The following is a 17,991-nucleotide window of genomic DNA, read 5'->3' on the forward strand; positions in this document are numbered from 1 at the left end:
AAAAGAGCAGTTGTTGGAGGAACTGCTCTGTGATTAGTCAGCTTGGTGATGGCGTAATCCTTTAGTCATACTCCTCATCTACACCAGTGATCCTCAGTGTCTTATTTTGGATGTTATCTCAGTGCCTAAAAGTGGTCTGTGACGCATTTATCCAGGCTAAGCACAAGTACTTTATGATACTCCTGACCTGGGTTTTGTGGATGTTGGCTCTGCCTTTAGGATTAAACTTGTTGGCCAACAACTGCAATGCTCCGAGATGATGTCCAGCACGTTTACAGATGTTAGACAAAGTGCTATCTCATCAAAATTCAAAACACAGGATTGGAACCAGCCTAATTATTGTTTCTTTACAGTTTGTTTACATCAGTCAGTTTTTATTTATTATTATTATTTAGTATGATCAGTTGACAAACATACAGAATGCTGATATTTCATCTATATGTAATAACCTTCAAAACATAAATATGAAAATCTGTATGTTATAAGCTCCAAACTTCTGACTGGGCCTTTAACCTTGAGACAAACTCTACATTTCAGTTTAATGTTAAACAGTACTTTATCTTGCAGTACAGCGAGGTTGGGGTTGAAAGCACATGCTGTCAAGACAGCTGGAAAGCCATTCTCTTTCTGTCTATTGTAGTTAGTTGTTGGTTGCAGACACCTGTGTATTAGAGTTGGAAAGGGCTCTGATTTAGCCAGGCTAGAATCACAGCACTCTGTGGTTTCATGCTTTGTTCAACTCAGCTCCACTGTGGCTTAACATCATGTACTTGTAACATTTAATTCTGTTGTCCATGAGAGTTGAACAACTTTGAACAGTGTTTTTTGTGTTATCCATAGAAGTGGTGCAAGTAACACAAAGTAACACATAATGAAATTTACTACTACCTTTCTTCCGCAGCTGCAAACATGGGTCCCTTCTGGTCCAAAAGCTTAACATTTACAAACCAAAACACAATCTCTTCTGACTTATTTATATCTAAATAATTATAGGTTTTACAGGAATTTAGTTATTTTTTTAGTTATCTTTTATTATTTATTTATTTTCAAACAAATTTTCCATGGACAACATTGACACCAAGCTGATGTTAAAGGGATTATGCAGCACAGTAATTTTTAAAATCTGGTTCTGTACCTGGCACAGTTACTTGTGGTAAACAAAAATGTTGCACTGGTGTGTTTCCACAATGAACTCAGTTTCAACTAGAAAAGAATTTACAATGAATTTAAAAGTAAAAAAAAAATGTGTATGCTGCTTTTGCCTCTACTACAACATTCCTCTCAGACTCCACTCCACTCTCTCTTGTCACATTATTCCTAAATTATGTTAGTAACTTGTTTACTGTAAATAAGCAAAAGTCTTAATCTGCACAGCAGGGTGAAACATTTACCACGGACAGGTTGCCACGATTATGATACATGTTTAACCTTGAATTACAGTGACAGTCTCACATGGCTGTAATAATCCTGTTTTATGAAACAATCCTTAAAAATAGAAGTAGAAATGACAGCCCAACCCTGCGTTAATATTTAACTTGTAGTAGTTCCTTCTCTTGTTTTTAATCAGTCATACTTCTGTCTTCCAGATGATGGGGCGCTTCTTCAGTGGGCTTGCTCAGTCGGGTGCTTGGTGCTGTTTTGATGAATTTAACCGAATCGACATTGAAGTGTTGTCTGTCATCGCTCAGCAGCTCATAACCATACGAAACGCCAAAGCTGCTAAGGTACAGCCACACACGTTACATCCCACCATTTTTGTTTTGTTCCCAACACACTCTGCACTCTATGTATGGAGGAAAATTAAGCACATAGCTGTAGTCTTCTAAAACTCTGGTTAACACCAAGTGATACAAATCTTAGGAGCTAGTAGAGTATTGGGGGCTGTACTGAATGTGTCCCCCCCCCCCCCAAAAAAAAAAACTTCAAAAATCCTCAATTTGAATAGTGATTCATCGGATTAAATGAATTATCCATAAATCCATCCATCCTCCTATTATCTGTAACTGCTTATCCTGTTCAGGGTCATGGGAGTAAATGAGTTAGTCTTTTTTAATTATATCAACTTCTTTAAAATGAATAAATGTAAGTGCATGCCTCCCACTGTGTGCAGCAAGCAGGAGAGCAAACCACTGCAAAAGTGTTATTTTTTAAAGCCTTAACACCAACAAATATGGATTAAAGCAAAGTATGGTGTTAGATTAAAACATGTTTTGAGTGTTTAAAATAATTAATTTTTTAAATTTAATTTTCAACTTTTGGATTTTCAACACTCAACGAGTTGTCAGAAATGTTAGGATCACAGGAGTTGGAAATAATGCTATACAGTTACCACTTGAATCTAATTCTACAAATAATATAATGATAATAATAATAATATTAGTGTAGCCTAATCTTTGTCTGCAACTGTGCAGTAATACTGGGTTTAAACAGGTGTGCATAAAAAAAGCTGCACAGGATTTGAATGTTGATTTAGAAGTTGAATTTCAATGTTATGAATTCAATTTTGAAGCTGTTTGATACACTGCACCAATGTGATGATGGCCTGTCACTATAAAATAATTTTCTACTTTTATAGTTCCTCTCTATGTATATATAGTAATGTATTGATGAAATTCAACTCTCAGGCTGTAAGACAGGATATGATCCTTTGTCCTTTATTAGTCCCACAGCAGGGAAATTTGCATCATTACAGCAGCAAAGGGGATAGTGCAAACAAGAAGCATCAGTAAATGAAACACAAAACAATACAATAAGTATGCACTGGTTAAAATCACAGATAAGTCAAATGAGTAAACAGTAAAAAACACAGGGCAACTAGAATAAATAAACAGTAAAAAAAACACAGAGCTATGCAACAAAGTAAACAGTATAAAAGCAAAATATAATAAATTGAAAGGCTGATTAATGTTTTGATATGGATGTCTCTAATTTTTAACAAAACACCTATAACTTGATTTACAGAGATGTATGATAATAAATTCCATGTACAACTGTTTGACCTTTGTAATATGCCACAAGTTCAACTGAGTAGCTGTCAGTAATCTACTGTAGCATTACTGTAGCATTTCCCTGGAGACCGTTAGGTCAGGAGCCAGCACAGATTACATAAATTAGAAATTAATTAGGTCCATAAATCACAACCACACACAAACTTTACTCGCTTGTGTAGATGATTAAGACATCACACTCGCACATAAACAAGGGCCTCTCACTCAGCTCTGTGTTATGCAGCTGTCAAGGTTTCGATTTGAGGGCCGGGAGATCAAACTCGTGATGACGTGTGCTGCATTCATCACCATGAACCCCGGCTATGCTGGAAGAACAGAGCTACCTGACAACCTTAAAGCTCTCTTCAGACCCATAGCCATGATGGTGCCAAACTACGCACTCATTGCTGAGGTAACAGGCTCTCTCAGTGTGCATGCATGTGCTCCGTCATTTTCCCTGCATATCTTTATCATTCCTCTGTTTCTCTCTCTCCCTCCAGGTGATTTTGTACTCAGAGGGATTTGAGTCCAGTAAGACCCTAGCGAGGAAAATGACCCAGATGTACAAGCTGTGCTCTGAGCAGCTGTCCCAGCAGGACCACTATGACTTTGGCATGAGGGCCGTCAAGTCTGTCCTGGTCATGGCGGGGTCAGAGCATCACACTCATGCATACACTGACCCACATGTGCATTCAGTCATAGAAGCAAACAAATATTCACCTTTTCAGGCATGTCCCAGAAGGACCATCGTGACTTTGACACTCACGCAGACACACATGCACTCGGTATATTTAGCATTCTTGCACATAATGTGCTTTGAGAGATTGTTATGGTAAAATGGGTATGTTGCTAAAAAGTACACAGTTGTCATATTATAGTCCAGTGATACTCAACTTGTGATATGATGCCAGATGGCCCACCAAACATTTTCTAATTCACAGTGAAAACAAATTGATCTACACTCAGATCTTTTGTACTTTAAATGTAAGTAAAGTGCCAGCGCAAATAGTGATCTCACATAGAGACGAAGAAGAAGATTAGGTAGACATAGAAAGCTCTGCAGACAGCATAAACAGTCGTCCCTGGTCTGCGTGGGTGCATAAATAGATTTGAATGGATCTCCAAGGGAAGAAAAGGGACCTAAACACACTGATTGATTTGCAGCCATTACTCAGAGTGAAAATGATTCATTTAAACTCTGATGAAGACACAGTAGGTTTGAAACATTTGCACAATTAAAGGCTGCAAATCAATCTGTGCACTCCAGTTCCCTTGGAGGTTTACTGTCCAACAACTGAGACGCACTTGAATCAGCTGCATGTTGGAAGATGCATGAAGAGCCCCGTTTGAACCATATTTAAATGGATGCTCTCGACCGTATGTAGTGAAAGTCATGCTTTCACCGGTTGGTTATTAGCTAAAGCTCAGGGAACTGTAATTGGCTTGTGATTCATTGTCTGTCTTTGCCTACATATTACTCCTCTGAGTCTGCTTATTCTAAGCTAAGCACACATTCATTATCTCCCACTCTAATGTCTCTACTTTGTTTTTTTTTTTTACAATCGAGTGGAGCCAACTTGTTGTGAAGATCAGGTTATGCAATATTGAATTATCAACTCATGTCAGCAGCTGATTATTTGTATTACATCTCTGTTTGTAAAGAGTCTATTTTCCACAAATGAATTTGTCCATTTGAACATTGATTTTCCAGTATTATTGATATCTGTTTGTGCACCAACTTCTTTGGATGGGATGCCTGTGTTCTCACTGTTAGTAATGTTTAATGAAAAGTGTTATTAAATTTTGTTTTATAACAGATTTTCTTAATGCTTTTTTATGAAACTGACAATGTTGGGGAAGATTCTTTATCATCCAGGTCATGGTAATTCAGAGTGCCATACTGTAAGCAACTGGACTTGCTTTAGTTTCTTGAAGACGTTTCACCTCTCATTCAGGGTAAGAGGTAAAGTACATATGATTTAATGTTATGATTTGTGTGTTCTTAGATCACTAAAGAGAGAAAACCCCCACCTGAATGAGGATGTGGTTCTTATCAGAGCCCTGAGGGATTCCAACCTGCCAAAGTTTCTCACTGATGATGCTGTGCTGTTTGGGTAAGCCTGTTATATTTCTGTAAGGAAGCACATCTTACTTCTGGTGCTCCAAAAGCACACTTACTGAAAAATAATGGGACATTAGTCAGTGTTTGGATGGTTACTTTTAAAACGTATTCCACTAGTATATTGATTAAATGCCCTAAAATGTAATTTGTAACTTTTTCTTTTAGACTAAACTATATAATGTATTCTGAATACTTTGAATTACTTTTGGAATACTTACAAATCATCTTGCTGAGCTCATTTGTCTGGGTCTTACATTTCCAAGCTAAAACCATGACATTGTCCTGGCTGTGCATCCCCTCTGCTATTGTAGTGTGTCAGATGAACTGCACACACTTTTAAAAAAATCTGTTAATGGGAAATGGATACCTCCAAATGAATTTCACACCATATCCTAACAGAAAGTGAGCAGTGCTCTATGTCCAAACTGAATCCCTTAAATATGCACTTCTGTAACAAACCAAGTAGGCTACCTATCAGCTGTACACTTGACTGGAGATGCAGTCACTTAAAAGGTGGGTGAGTACTTTATACTTTAAGCTCCCTGGCGATTTCCCTCCAGCCAGCCGCCACCTTATTTGGGATTTTGTAGTTAAATAAGAAGGTGTTGTGTAGATAACTCCTCATTTAAACTTCACAAATCAGCCCTTCTTTGTCCATTATAGTGCCTCCAAAGTGAGCTCCAGGGATAAATAGAACCAGGGCATCCAACAGAAGTTCAACTAAGAACTGCAGCACTGCTGCACCGTCGACCAGTTAGGACATTCCAATAGAAAAAAATGCAACCAAACTGATGTTTGCTTGGATTGAATTTGGTTAGGACAAGGTGTTACAATGAATAAATAAAGCAACAACAACAAAAAAACCTAACCCCTTCAAGTAATCCATTTTTAAAGACAGTAACTGCATTCTGAATTCCACCAATTTAAGCTGTAACTGTGACGGAATTCAGTTACTCATATTGAGTATTTATAATATATAATGCCATTACTTGTATTCCATTACTTTCCAACCCTAACGTCAATATATACAACACAGCACTTACACAAATGAGATAAGTTTTAGTGAGAAAAAGGTGTGTTGTTTTTTATGTTGTTACACGTGAAAACAATTTCCTTATTTTGTGTGTGTTGTATGTGTATATGTATTATGCCAACCCCTCTCCAGTGGTATCCTATCTGACCTCTTCCCCGGTGTAAGTATTCCCGAGCATGACTACGGTGTGCTACACTCAACAATCCTGGAGTCTCTTGTTAAGCGAAACCTCCAGCCACTGGACAGCATGACCAAGAAGGTACAAGGGGGAATGATGTTTCTTTTTTTTAATTTCCTCATGGGTATTTTAATATTTTAATTTTGTAAATCACTTTGCATCTAATATTTACATTTTAAAAATGGGGCTGGTATTATTCTTTATTTTTCCCATCATCAGCAAATCCCATGAAAAGACAAGTCCATCCCCTCAGTACTTTTTTAACTTTATTACCCTGTCTGTGGCACCCATCCCCAAGCCTATTGGCTCTTACTGATGATGTAAATCTTTTAAGCAAAGTCACAGTAAAAACAAGAATTCTTCAACATATTTGGCACTCTAGACGAGGGTTGATACAGGTAATTGTGAATTGCTGGGGGACTTTTTTCAGCTGTGGATTAATACACTTTTGGTGGGCTAGTGAGTGTTTACAGCACTAGGACAGTGTATATGAGATTAACCCAAAATAAACTATGGTGCTTATGTAATCATAATGACAAGAAAAGTCACATGTCACCAGTAGGCATGTTGAAGTACCCTTGTACAAGACACTGGAAGCTATATCAAGTTTTGGCCACATGGGCAACAGCTGTTAATTTTTATGTTCATCAGCTTTGTTAATGATGATAAAATGATAACTTTTACAGGGTTGCATCATCTAAATATAGGTAAATAGAATCCAGATGCCTTGTATTTGTTTCACTTTGATAGAGCAGTGAACTTGTTTGGATTTAGTTTGTTTTTGAAAACCGGTCCATCCTCAAACATGTCCTCATTCCTCTCCTTTCTACCTCTTTTCATACGACCAGGTAATCCAGCTGTATGAGACCATGTTAGTGCGTCATGGTGTCATGTTGGTAGGACCTACTGGTGGAGGTAAGACCACTGTCTACACCATCCTGGCAGACACGCTGGAGACCCTCCATCTCACAGGGCACACGGCCAACAACCCCTTCTATCAGCATGTCAAGACCTACGTTCTCAACCCAAAATCTGTCACAATGGGAGAGCTCTATGGAGAGGTAGTGCGGATAAGAGAAAACATGACACAACAACTTTTTCACTTTTCTCTTTATACTCATGCATGATTTTCCTCAACCCCTCAGGTTAACACATTAACATTGGAGTGGCGTGACGGACTGATGGCGCTGAGCGTCCGCGATGCGGTCAACGACACCAGTGATGACCACAAGTGGGTGATCTGCGACGGGCCAGTGGACGCCCTGTGGATTGAGAACATGAACACGGTGCTGGATGACAACAAGATGCTCTGTCTTGCTAACAGCGAGCGAATCAAACTTACTCCATCCATACACATGGTGTTTGAGGTTAGAGCTGAACATAGCAACAGTAAAGTTTAATGTTTTCTTTCCACAGTATTTTGTGCTCCTAAATCAGCTTCTTTTATCTTCTTCATTATCTGTTTTTCAGGTCCAGGACCTGGCTGTAGCATCTCCAGCCACAGTCAGCCGCTGTGGGATGGTATATATTGACCCAGATGAGCTCAAGTGGATGCCCTATGTCCAGACATGGATCAGTGGTCTAGGAGCCAAGGTTTTGCATACGCTAATCTCTGTCATTCCCAGATCTTTTTTATAACAGTATCTGAAACTATCAAATGCCTTTGAAAGTGTCTAGAAGCATGTAATAGTAATCTGACTATTACTGTACGACACACAAATTCGAAGGGACTGATAAATATCTATCTGTCTAGAGGGGTTGTGCTTGAGACTTGGGACAGAACTGCTCCTCAAGCAGTGTTAGTCCCACCTCAGACCAAAGATTTGCAATGAGACGAAACTGTTTCAGACCAATGCAATGAAAAGTTGCAGCAACGTGAACTGGCCTGTTTCAGCCTGACTCAAGCCGTCTGATGTTGTCACCTGCGACTCAGCTTGTCGAGTCGCCAGGCATTGGTTTTTAGAGCGTAAAGCACGTCACCTGTTTGAACAACCAATCGGCTTGTAGCAAAGTCCGCAGGCCAAGCCAGTTACAAAGTCTGCAGACAGTGTGTTCACTTGCTGTGGTATTGTCTGACAGCAGCCCTCAGTCCATGTGGAGCCTGAGTCCATGTCATTTATATTCCAGCGGCTGCTGACGGTCTCCGTCCTCATAGTATGTCGATGCCGGATGGTTGGTCTCTGCAGCTGCTTGCTGTATGTGCTTATGTACCACACACGTACTTGTGGAGTATTTATTATGAATGCAGTCTTTGGGAACAAAAGTTATCATAACCATATATAAACACGTGAGATCATGCTGTTTGAAGAGTGTTTTGCTTCCTTGTGATGTTTAAGTTTTTACCTGGCCTGAACTGAACTGTGTCCTTGAACAATTTCATCTGTGTATGGGAGACTTGCTTTGCTCCTGTTCTCGTAGAAGTTATCAGTAAACTGGAGGCCTCCCTATTCTCCCTTTCTCCCCACTTATAACTTCATTATGTGACTGCATCTATGATTTTTTGTCAGTCATATGAAGGACACTCCGGGTGTCGGAGCTCTGACCTTTCAGCTGAAATAAGATTGACTCTGTTGTAACTTCTGTTATTCTGTTATCACTTTATTAAAATAACACAATGGACAACTTGATCATTTCACCCTTCATTTGTCCACCTCTCCCATCACACGGTCCATGTGTTCACCACTTCATCACTAAAATGCGACTGGAGCAAGTATCTCACTATCTCTATACTCATTCATATTTTAAAAAAGCTAGAAAATGTATTCAGCGCTGAAATAGGACTGAAAAACGAGGTCAAAATGGAAATACAGAGAGTTGTTACTATGGAGAGGATACTGTACACTGTCTCGCCTCGTCGCATTGATGTAAACTGGCAGGTTTGATAAAGTTGCAGACTGGAACATTGCAAGTAGTTGCAAATTACAACTCATCTTGTTCCTCACTGTTTGTGCACTGGTACATGAATGGTAATGTGCATTTTCAAGCTGTACAAGCAGAAGAACTTAAGCATCAGCATAAATGTTGATGACAGCCCATCACATCAAAGTTTATAGCTTGCAACGTTAACCTTGAGTTTTTCACTGACTTTAAACGGCAGTGGGAGTGGGTCATCTGTCCTCTCAACTTCTAACTCACTCTCTCTTGTATATATCTCAGTGTCTAATTGACTGAGACTAGTCTGTTGACAGTGCATTTATCTGAAAAGATGTCATTTCTTTGTTTTACTTTGTGTTGTTTGTACCTTCTCCTGTTTTCTCTCTACATTTATCTTCCACCTTTGAGTATTTCAGCCTCTCCATTAAGATACATCAATCGTTTTTTTAACAAGCAACATTTTTAAGTGTTGCATTGTGCTTTGTCTGGGATAACTTTGATTACATTTTAAGCAAATTTGTGGAGGTGTTAGACTTTATTAAAGTTCTAATTTGTTTTGTATTGATTTCCACTTAGCATTTTAACTGGAGGAGTCTCTTTCTGTCTCGTGGGAGCAGGGAGAGCATTGCCTGTACTTATTCCAATTTTCTTTCTTCTCTGTGTAACAGTCTCCTTTAAATTATTAGCTTGTATGCCGTACCTGTTCAGGGAAAGGTTGAACATTTTGAGAAATAGTACCACTCCCTTCTGTAATTATGTAGATAAACATTGAACATTGAAAATCACTACATAACCTTTCCCTCCTCAATCTCTTTGTTACCTATCATGTTGTCCCTCTAGCTCCCAGACTCAGTGCGAACATACCTGCTGGAGCTGTTTGAGCAGTACGTGGAGAAGGGTCTTCAGTTTGTGTTGAAGCACTGTACCCAAGCAATTCGACAGGTGGACATCAGTAAAGTCACCACTCTGTGCTCCCTGCTGGAGGCACTGCTGCTGGGCAATGGAGGGCCAGACCTTAAAATGGTACGTTTAACACAAGATTAACTGTCACTTTAGGTTATTTGACTTATGTCTGTGGTGTCTCACAGGTGCCGGTCTATCGGAATCAGAATCAGAAATACTTAATTAATCCCTGAGGGGATACTCTGATTCATTACAGTCGCTCCAATGTAAAGACTAGAGAATTATAAGAAGTAAGAATAAGAGTATGAAATAGAAGTATGTAAAGATAGTAGTATGTTAGTAGTTCATTCAGAATATAAAAAATGTATTGTGCTTTAAGGGTTACTGCAATATATACATTAATAGAATAAAGACAAAAATAAAAATTAACATAAGAAGTATGTCCAATTATGGGCATTTAGTATTGCAGCAGTTGAATTATTGCACCAATTATTGCACGTTAAAAAAATAAATAGTGCAAGTAGCACAAATGAGGATATTTTTGAACAATAACTCAGTGCTGTAATCAGAGAGATTCGTGTTGGTGTGGGAAAGGTCATATGACAAAGGCAGCACCTCTTCTTAAACCATGCATGAAAACAGTACCTTATAGATAATAGGACCCCACAAATACATGCAGTCAATAGAGGTTATGTATGTACTTCATTCTGGACCACGCCATTACTTAATAACTGAGCCTCTTCATCTCCTTTTTTTTTCTGTGTGTGTGTGTGTGTTGGTGTCAGGATTCCAAGTATCTCAACAGTATATTATGTCAGACCTTCATATTTTGCTACCTGTGGGCAGTAGGCGGAAACCTGACCAGTTCTCACTGGGATGCTTTTGACACCTTCATCAGAGAGCAGTTTGAAGACAACAGCAATGCGAAGGTATATATCTGCGCGCACACACACACACACACACACACACACAGATTCAAATAGATGGACAGGATGGAAGAGCTTTTTGCTTTATACTGTATTGTAGCAATTGCAGACACCAAATGCGTTCATAACACACTGACACACATAAAGACAAAAATGTAGTGTTTCTCACGGAATTAGGTTCTGTTTAATATTTACTAGTACCTCAGTGATGGCTATTTTGCTTGTGTTTATATGATTATGTTATTTATAGACACTGATGCTATGCACTCAAATGCTGGTAATAAAGTACTTTGTTTCTTATGGAAGAGAAGGGGTTATGTTAAAGATGGCTCCATTGCGTCATCCAGCAGTGACTTCTGATCCACAGATAGTAAAATACAGTTTTACGGTTTAACTCTACAGATCAGTACTACACAGTTTCCAGTCTTTTCACATTTTCAACAAGTATTTTCTGACATGTTAAATGTGTTTAGGAAGAAATCCCTGATTTTGCTTTCCCCACACTTAAAGTAATATAGTTGTCGTTACTGTGGTGGGCTTCCACAAATACATCAACATATAGGAATCATTGAAATGTCATAACTGAGTCTCCCATATCCAGTGCTGCTAGTAAATCTCCTTTCTGCCACTCAAGGCATTTTTTATCCCTCATCTGTGTTAGAAAGAGTCTAATCCATTTACCAACGCATTTGCTGGTATTAGCATGAAATATGGGAAAAGGCCTGAAGGTTTGCTCACATTATATCACAAAGTACTCTTGGCACCGGATGTAGAGGATTATTCTCTATGATATCAGTCACTCATGTGAAATGAATACATAAAAGAAGAGCATCCATATTGTAATACCTTCAGAGGGTCACAGGGAACATATTGGAAAGGTAAATCTGATAAAATGGTGAGCTTTGTGCCAAGGTTGTAAAAGGCCATTGCATATCATTATTCAGTCTTGCCAACTATGCAGAATTATGAATTGGTTAACAGAGATCATTTTTAGTTGGAAAGAAGGTGCAGGTGTCTTGGTTAGCAGATGTAGCAGATGATTGAAGGAGCGCCTTACTGACAGAGGCAGAACACGGTAGGGCAGGAACATGGCTCACTTACCTGAGTGAGCATGGAAGTGAAAGGTTCATGGAGGCTGCAGTGTATCATCTGGAACATCCCACATGTTCCACATCTGTTCATCTGTCTGTGCATAAGGAGCTGATAGTGTTGTTGTGTTTGTGGTGGTGTGTGTATTTGGGAGTTTTGATATTATTTGGATCTGAGAATTGTATGTGTGTACATTTTTGTGTGTTTACCATGAGATGAAGCCAGTGCAGCCAGGTCCCAGCTGTGAGGCTTGAGGGAAAGCAAACTCTTCACACATGTGCCCACACACACACACACACACACACACACACACACACACACACACATCAGTAACAGCAGGATTCAGGGAAACAAATGTAGCAGAGAAATGCTACTTCAAATGCCACAGGGAAACTTCTAAAGTGGCACATAACAGAGACTACAACAAACAACAGAGTAAAATGAGTTTCTTTAATGCCTAATTTCTAAGAAGGTTTTATAGGTAATGAACAGGCACTCTAATGTGGGCACTTGTATTGAACTACATTACATTTGCTTTGTTTTCGTGTGTATTTTTTGTGCCGTGCAGCTCCCGAAGAATGGCACACTGTGGAGTGTATACATGAACTTCAGTCAAAAGCGTCTGGAGCCGTGGGAGAAGATAATCCCTTCATTTAAATACAACAGGGAGCAGCCCTTTTTTGAGATGCTGGTTCCCACCACTGATACTGTCCGCTATGGGTACCTGATGGAGAAATTGCTATCTGTCCGACGTTCTGTTATCTTCACTGGTGACACTGGAGTGGGGAAGGTAAAGATAAATTCATACAGTTGAAACAGCAACAACACCGTGATATGCTGTACTTTTAATTGTAGCACACAGACCTAATAGAAGTAATTTAGCAAGAGAATCCAGTTACAGCGCTGTGTAGACAGTTATTTGCTAACTTGTGTCCTTTATTTTTACAGTCAGTGGTGGCTCGTGGCCTTCTTAACAGTATCCAGGAAAAGGCAGGATACCTCCCAGTCTACATCAACTTCTCGGCTCAGACCTCCTCCGCCCGCACGCAGGAGATTATTGAATCCAAACTGGAGAAAAAGAGGAAAAACATTCTGGGTATTGGCTCACAGTGGCATCACCACACAACCATTCATATACTGCAATGTAGAAATTCTGTGCTACAACATGCAAAATTACTGTCATTGTCCTTTAATCTTCTTCATCCTTCTGGTCAAACAGCCGCCCTTCATGATTCGGGTCTTTCAATCCATCCACATACAGTTTCAGACTTTCTATCTTCTGTTCTGTTAACCTTTTCCTCCCTCTCTCCTCATCCTTTTCCCTCTCCCACCCTGTAGGTGCTCCTGGTAACAAGAAGTTAGTGGTCTTTGTGGATGATCTGAATATGCCTAAACTGGACAGTTATGGCTCTCAGCCTCCTATAGAGCTCCTGCGTCAGTTCCAGGACTTTTCTGGCTTCTATGACAGAAACAAGTTCTTCTGGAAGGAGATCCAGGTATAAACGTATACAGATAAGATGAGCTACATTGTTACGTCACATTTGACTGTAATGGTTGTGCATCATTTGTAAATACATCTAACTTTGGCTGCTTGGAGTTCAGCAGATGACTTTTATCCTATAACATGCCTTTGTCCTTGTCATGAATCCACAAACAGACGAGTAAGCACTTCCTTCAGTGTTCAGTTAGAACTGTTGTTTAAGCAATTTGAACATTTGCGCATTTTGGCACCTAGGCTTGTTTGCTATCTTATAGATTTAGCTATCATCTTAACCAAGAGGTTAGGACTATCGAGGTGCTCCAGTTACTGGGCTCAAATATTTTTCTGGCCAGACTAGCTCCAATCTATAATTATTTCTCGCGAAGCCACAAGTCTCGTTTTATTTCTACACATGTTGAACACAGAATATACATCCTACAAACAAGTCAGTTTTGGAGTTGTTGTAGAGGCAACTAAGATAAAATTTGCCTAACTGTTTCCTCCTGTTTCCAGTGTTTATGCAAAGCAAGTCTAAACCATCTAGTTGCTGTACTTAACACAATGTAATGTAAAGTATATTGATGTTCTCATCTAACTCTGGGTAACAAGGCAAACAAACGTAATTCCCGATATACCGGGAGTGCCTTTTTAATGGTCAGTTGTTGAAAAGTGTTGATATAGCTCTGCAGTTTTTGTTTTTACACAGTCAGCATCAGCTTCATTTGTTTTCTTTTAATGAAGTAAGTCCATTTATATAAGAAACCCATTCATCTTGTTGGCCTGTGTGTGTTTGCATCTGGGTTTTTGTTAACGCAGAGGACCCAAATTTGCATTCTGCATTGATATAAAGTTTCCTGCAATTAACCTTTGCTATACAACCACACATAACTGATACTGCATGTGATGATGAAGTGTATTAGAGGGTGCATATATGTGATGTTGGAGTTGAACATAAGCAATACATTCAGGATCTTGTGTGATAATCCACAGACAGACAAGGTCAAATATATGCAGACAGCATATATATATATTTGGGTCCACCAGGATCCCAGTCCCATTTCAGTTCCCTAGCTGGAGATATTTGATGAAGTTTCTGTTCGGAAACATGTTGTTCATCTTTTCTTGCCCTTCCTCTCTTTTTAAAGTTTGGCAAAACTTCTTTCCTTTCTACTTGTCCTCCTATCATCCTGCCCTCCAGGAAATGACCATCGCCGCAGCGTGTGCTCCTCCAGGAGGGGGGCGCAATCCGGTAACCCCCCGTTTCATCCGCCACTTCAGCATGCTGTGTCTTCCCACACCGTCAGAACACAGCCTCAAGCAGATCTTCAAAGTGAGGAGACACACATACACAGACCTACACATCAGTACACAAAGAATGTAGGCTCTGAAGGAGTTGTCACATGGATCAAAGATAAGCCACACACTTGTACACAGATAGACAGTTACTTTTCCGTAGACATAATGTTTGTTGACTGCTATAAAGCCCATGCAGAATTACAAACTAAATTTAATCTTGAAAAAACTTATCTCATCATAAATAAATGTACTTCTCTTGATACTATCTGCTCTCTCACTCTCTCATTTTTTCATCTCACCCCACTCCCCACCATTAATCGCACATAATTCCATCTTTCATGCTTGTTATAATCTCTTTCCCTCCCAACCGTCCTCTAGGCCATCCTGAGCGGTTTCCTCAGTGAGTTTTCCCAGGTAGTGAAGGACTGCGCTGGCCAGATTGTGGATGCAGCTGTGGAAATTTTCAACCGCTTGAGTGTAGATCTGCTGCCCACCCCAGCTAAGTCCCACTATGTCTTCAATCTGCGGGACCTCTCCAAGTGCGTCCAAGGTGAGACATGTACACGGGCGCTCTTTGCACACAAAGACACATGCACATTTAGATCAAACTCACTGGACACCCAGGGCTCTGCAAAGAACAGTTGCAGTTGTCACAATGGCTAATGTTCAACAGCCCTGAGTCCAGTTGAGAGGCCAGGCAGTTTTAGATACATGTTTGCTGTATCGACTTCCCTTTTGCAGCTTCCCAGTTTGCCTCTTGAGCTAGCCAGCAGTCTAGCCAGATTTGTATTTTACGAGTTTTAGAAACAGAATCACAAATATGAGAGCATAACATACATACACCTGAAACACAGGAAGCGGAATAAGGCATTAAGGAAAAAGGATGCAGCCAGATGAGATTTAGGCATTCGTCTGTAATACCTTGTATCCAGATATGTCCAGTTTTTTGCCTTTTGTTTGGCCACTTGGGATTTAACTTGAACATCAGGTTGGTTTTTGGGTGAAACATCCAACCCTCATATTTCCACGAGGAGCACAAACTAAACTTAAGCTCTGCTGAAAAAGACTGACAGATACAGAGGGTATCTTAATCTTTGTACCTCCACAGCTTGGGGCACTGCTATGATTTATCTCTTCAAGCCATATTACCAACATTTATAAGCTCTTTCTCAGCCTCGTGCTCCCAAATCGTCTGCACCATCACCCCCTCTGCCTCATTCCCCCCCTCTGCCTTTACCCAACAGGCATCATTACAGCACCAAGATGAGTTGAAGTGACTTCTTCAGTACAGCTGCTTTATGTACACCACTTGTACAATGTAGCTAGAGTGCACTACCCAAAAACATAGTCCCTTTAGCAGTACATACTGTTGATGAGGTGTAAAAAAAACTGACACCCACTCTTCTCTTCTAACACCGACATCACAGTGCCTCTCTCTCTTGAAACAAAGTCTTATCCTGATTTGTTTTTCCTTCCTCAGCAGCATCTTCATATGGCTCTGCTTTAGGTTGTTTGCATTGGGAAAAATTGCAAGAGTTATGTGTGTTATAATTTCTTTATAAACTACAAGTAAAGCAGTTTCACAAAGTGAGCAGCAGAAACAGATTTTGACAGCATGTCCTTAAAATGTCTTAAATTTGAATTTGTATGGTCTTAATTGCCTCAAACATCTAATTTAATTTGTCAGTCTTTTAATTATTTCTCTGAGGTTGGGTCAAGTCCACATTTGTGATGTTACAATTCTATTAATTTACTAAACCTAATACTGTTTTTTACTCTATACCAGCGCTTACCTGTTGGCAATTTGCAGATTTACCTAACTCACTCTAATAATTTTCTTCCTACATAAAAGCTACCTCTGCATGCGACCACATACCACATATACTTACTTTGATACTTACCTACAGTGCTTGAATAAGAAAAGGATGATAAGTCCAAAAGTTAGTCTTAAATTTGATTTAAAAATATCTTTAAAAGGTCTTAAAAAACACTTAATTTATGTGTCTGATACCTGTAGACACTCTGTGACAATACAGTATGTCTCCATTTTGCACTTTCATTTTCATTTCATTTCATTTGTCCTTGTTTGTATCTAATGGCTCTCACAGTAAGTCTTTTTCACTTTGTTGAATCACATTATCCAATCAAGCTGTGTCTTACCTTTTTTGTTGTGCTTCTGTTGTTTTGCTTTTTGTCTTTTGTTTTCTTTGAGATGTATTTATTAGCTCCCTCTTTACAGCTCTATTTTTTGTTTCATCCTTCTGTTCCTACATAATTTGCATATGCATGTAAAATAAAAAAGTGGAGCAGTTCTCCTTTCTGATATATCTTTCCCCTCTCTTGATGTCCAGGTATACTGCAGTGTGAGCCGAGTCAAGTGAGAGACAAGAACCAAATCTTCCGTCTCTTCTGCCATGAGTGTCAGCGAGTGTTCCATGATCGACTCATCAACAACCAAGACAAGACCTACTTCAACACCATCATCTCTGAGATGGCCAGTAAGAACTCAGTGACAACTCACTACTAAGCATAGTGACTATGAAGTGTCACTCCACCCATTCTCCACTTATTTGACATCTTTCCCAGCTGAAGAATACCCACCTGCCCCCCACTTGACTGTCTCTCTCTTTGTGCCAGGCAAATATTTTAGCATTAACTTGGAGCCCTCATACTTTGTGACTCAGCCCATCATATTTGGGGACTTCATCAAGGTCAGATTCTCTCTGCTTATTGAGAATGCTTGATCAGTTCAGAAAGCATTTGATTTCTGTGTTTACTCTGATCTCTATCTAATAATCCCCGTAGGTGGGTGCAGACAAAGAAGATCGTCTGTACGAGGATCTGACAGACATGGATAAGATTCAGGCTGTTCTCCAGGACTACCTCGATGATTACAACATGACCTTCTCCAAGGAGACCAAGCTGATTTTCTTCCAAGACGCTATCGAGCATGTCTCCAGGTGTGTACATGCGAACTTCCACCGCTGAATTGACAGATGTTTTTGTAAGGTGACTTCGTAGTTGGTGGTTAATGGATTCTAGCTGTATGTGGCGTAAACTGTGAAATGAAAAGTTACACCAAGAAAGAAGTTGCACAAGAGAC

The 17,991-nt window shown here is 39.6% G+C and overlaps 1 protein-coding gene across 1 annotated transcript in view; it reads left to right on the forward strand.

The window, feature by feature from the left end:
* dnah6 (dynein, axonemal, heavy chain 6) overlaps positions 1-17,991 on the forward strand; it is a 64,617-nt gene that overhangs the window by 15,838 nt on the left and 30,788 nt on the right. The window contains exons 31-48 of the mRNA XM_078166339.1: positions 1,587-1,724; positions 3,232-3,399; positions 3,488-3,636; positions 4,994-5,101; positions 6,275-6,401; positions 7,169-7,381; positions 7,466-7,687; positions 7,791-7,913; positions 10,035-10,217; positions 10,883-11,026; positions 12,681-12,902; positions 13,061-13,208; positions 13,451-13,608; positions 14,791-14,922; positions 15,267-15,438; positions 17,240-17,386; positions 17,526-17,599; positions 17,694-17,848. Coding sequence (XP_078022465.1) covers positions 1,587-1,724; positions 3,232-3,399; positions 3,488-3,636; positions 4,994-5,101; positions 6,275-6,401; positions 7,169-7,381; positions 7,466-7,687; positions 7,791-7,913; positions 10,035-10,217; positions 10,883-11,026; positions 12,681-12,902; positions 13,061-13,208; positions 13,451-13,608; positions 14,791-14,922; positions 15,267-15,438; positions 17,240-17,386; positions 17,526-17,599; positions 17,694-17,848 — 2,783 coding nt within the window. The remainder of the gene's footprint in view (positions 1-1,586; positions 1,725-3,231; positions 3,400-3,487; positions 3,637-4,993; positions 5,102-6,274; positions 6,402-7,168; positions 7,382-7,465; positions 7,688-7,790; positions 7,914-10,034; positions 10,218-10,882; positions 11,027-12,680; positions 12,903-13,060; positions 13,209-13,450; positions 13,609-14,790; positions 14,923-15,266; positions 15,439-17,239; positions 17,387-17,525; positions 17,600-17,693; positions 17,849-17,991) is intronic.

The sequence above is a fragment of the Epinephelus lanceolatus genome, chromosome 3 (assembly GCF_041903045.1).
Source record: "Epinephelus lanceolatus isolate andai-2023 chromosome 3, ASM4190304v1, whole genome shotgun sequence".
Lineage (NCBI taxonomy): Eukaryota > Metazoa > Chordata > Actinopteri > Perciformes > Serranidae > Epinephelus > Epinephelus lanceolatus.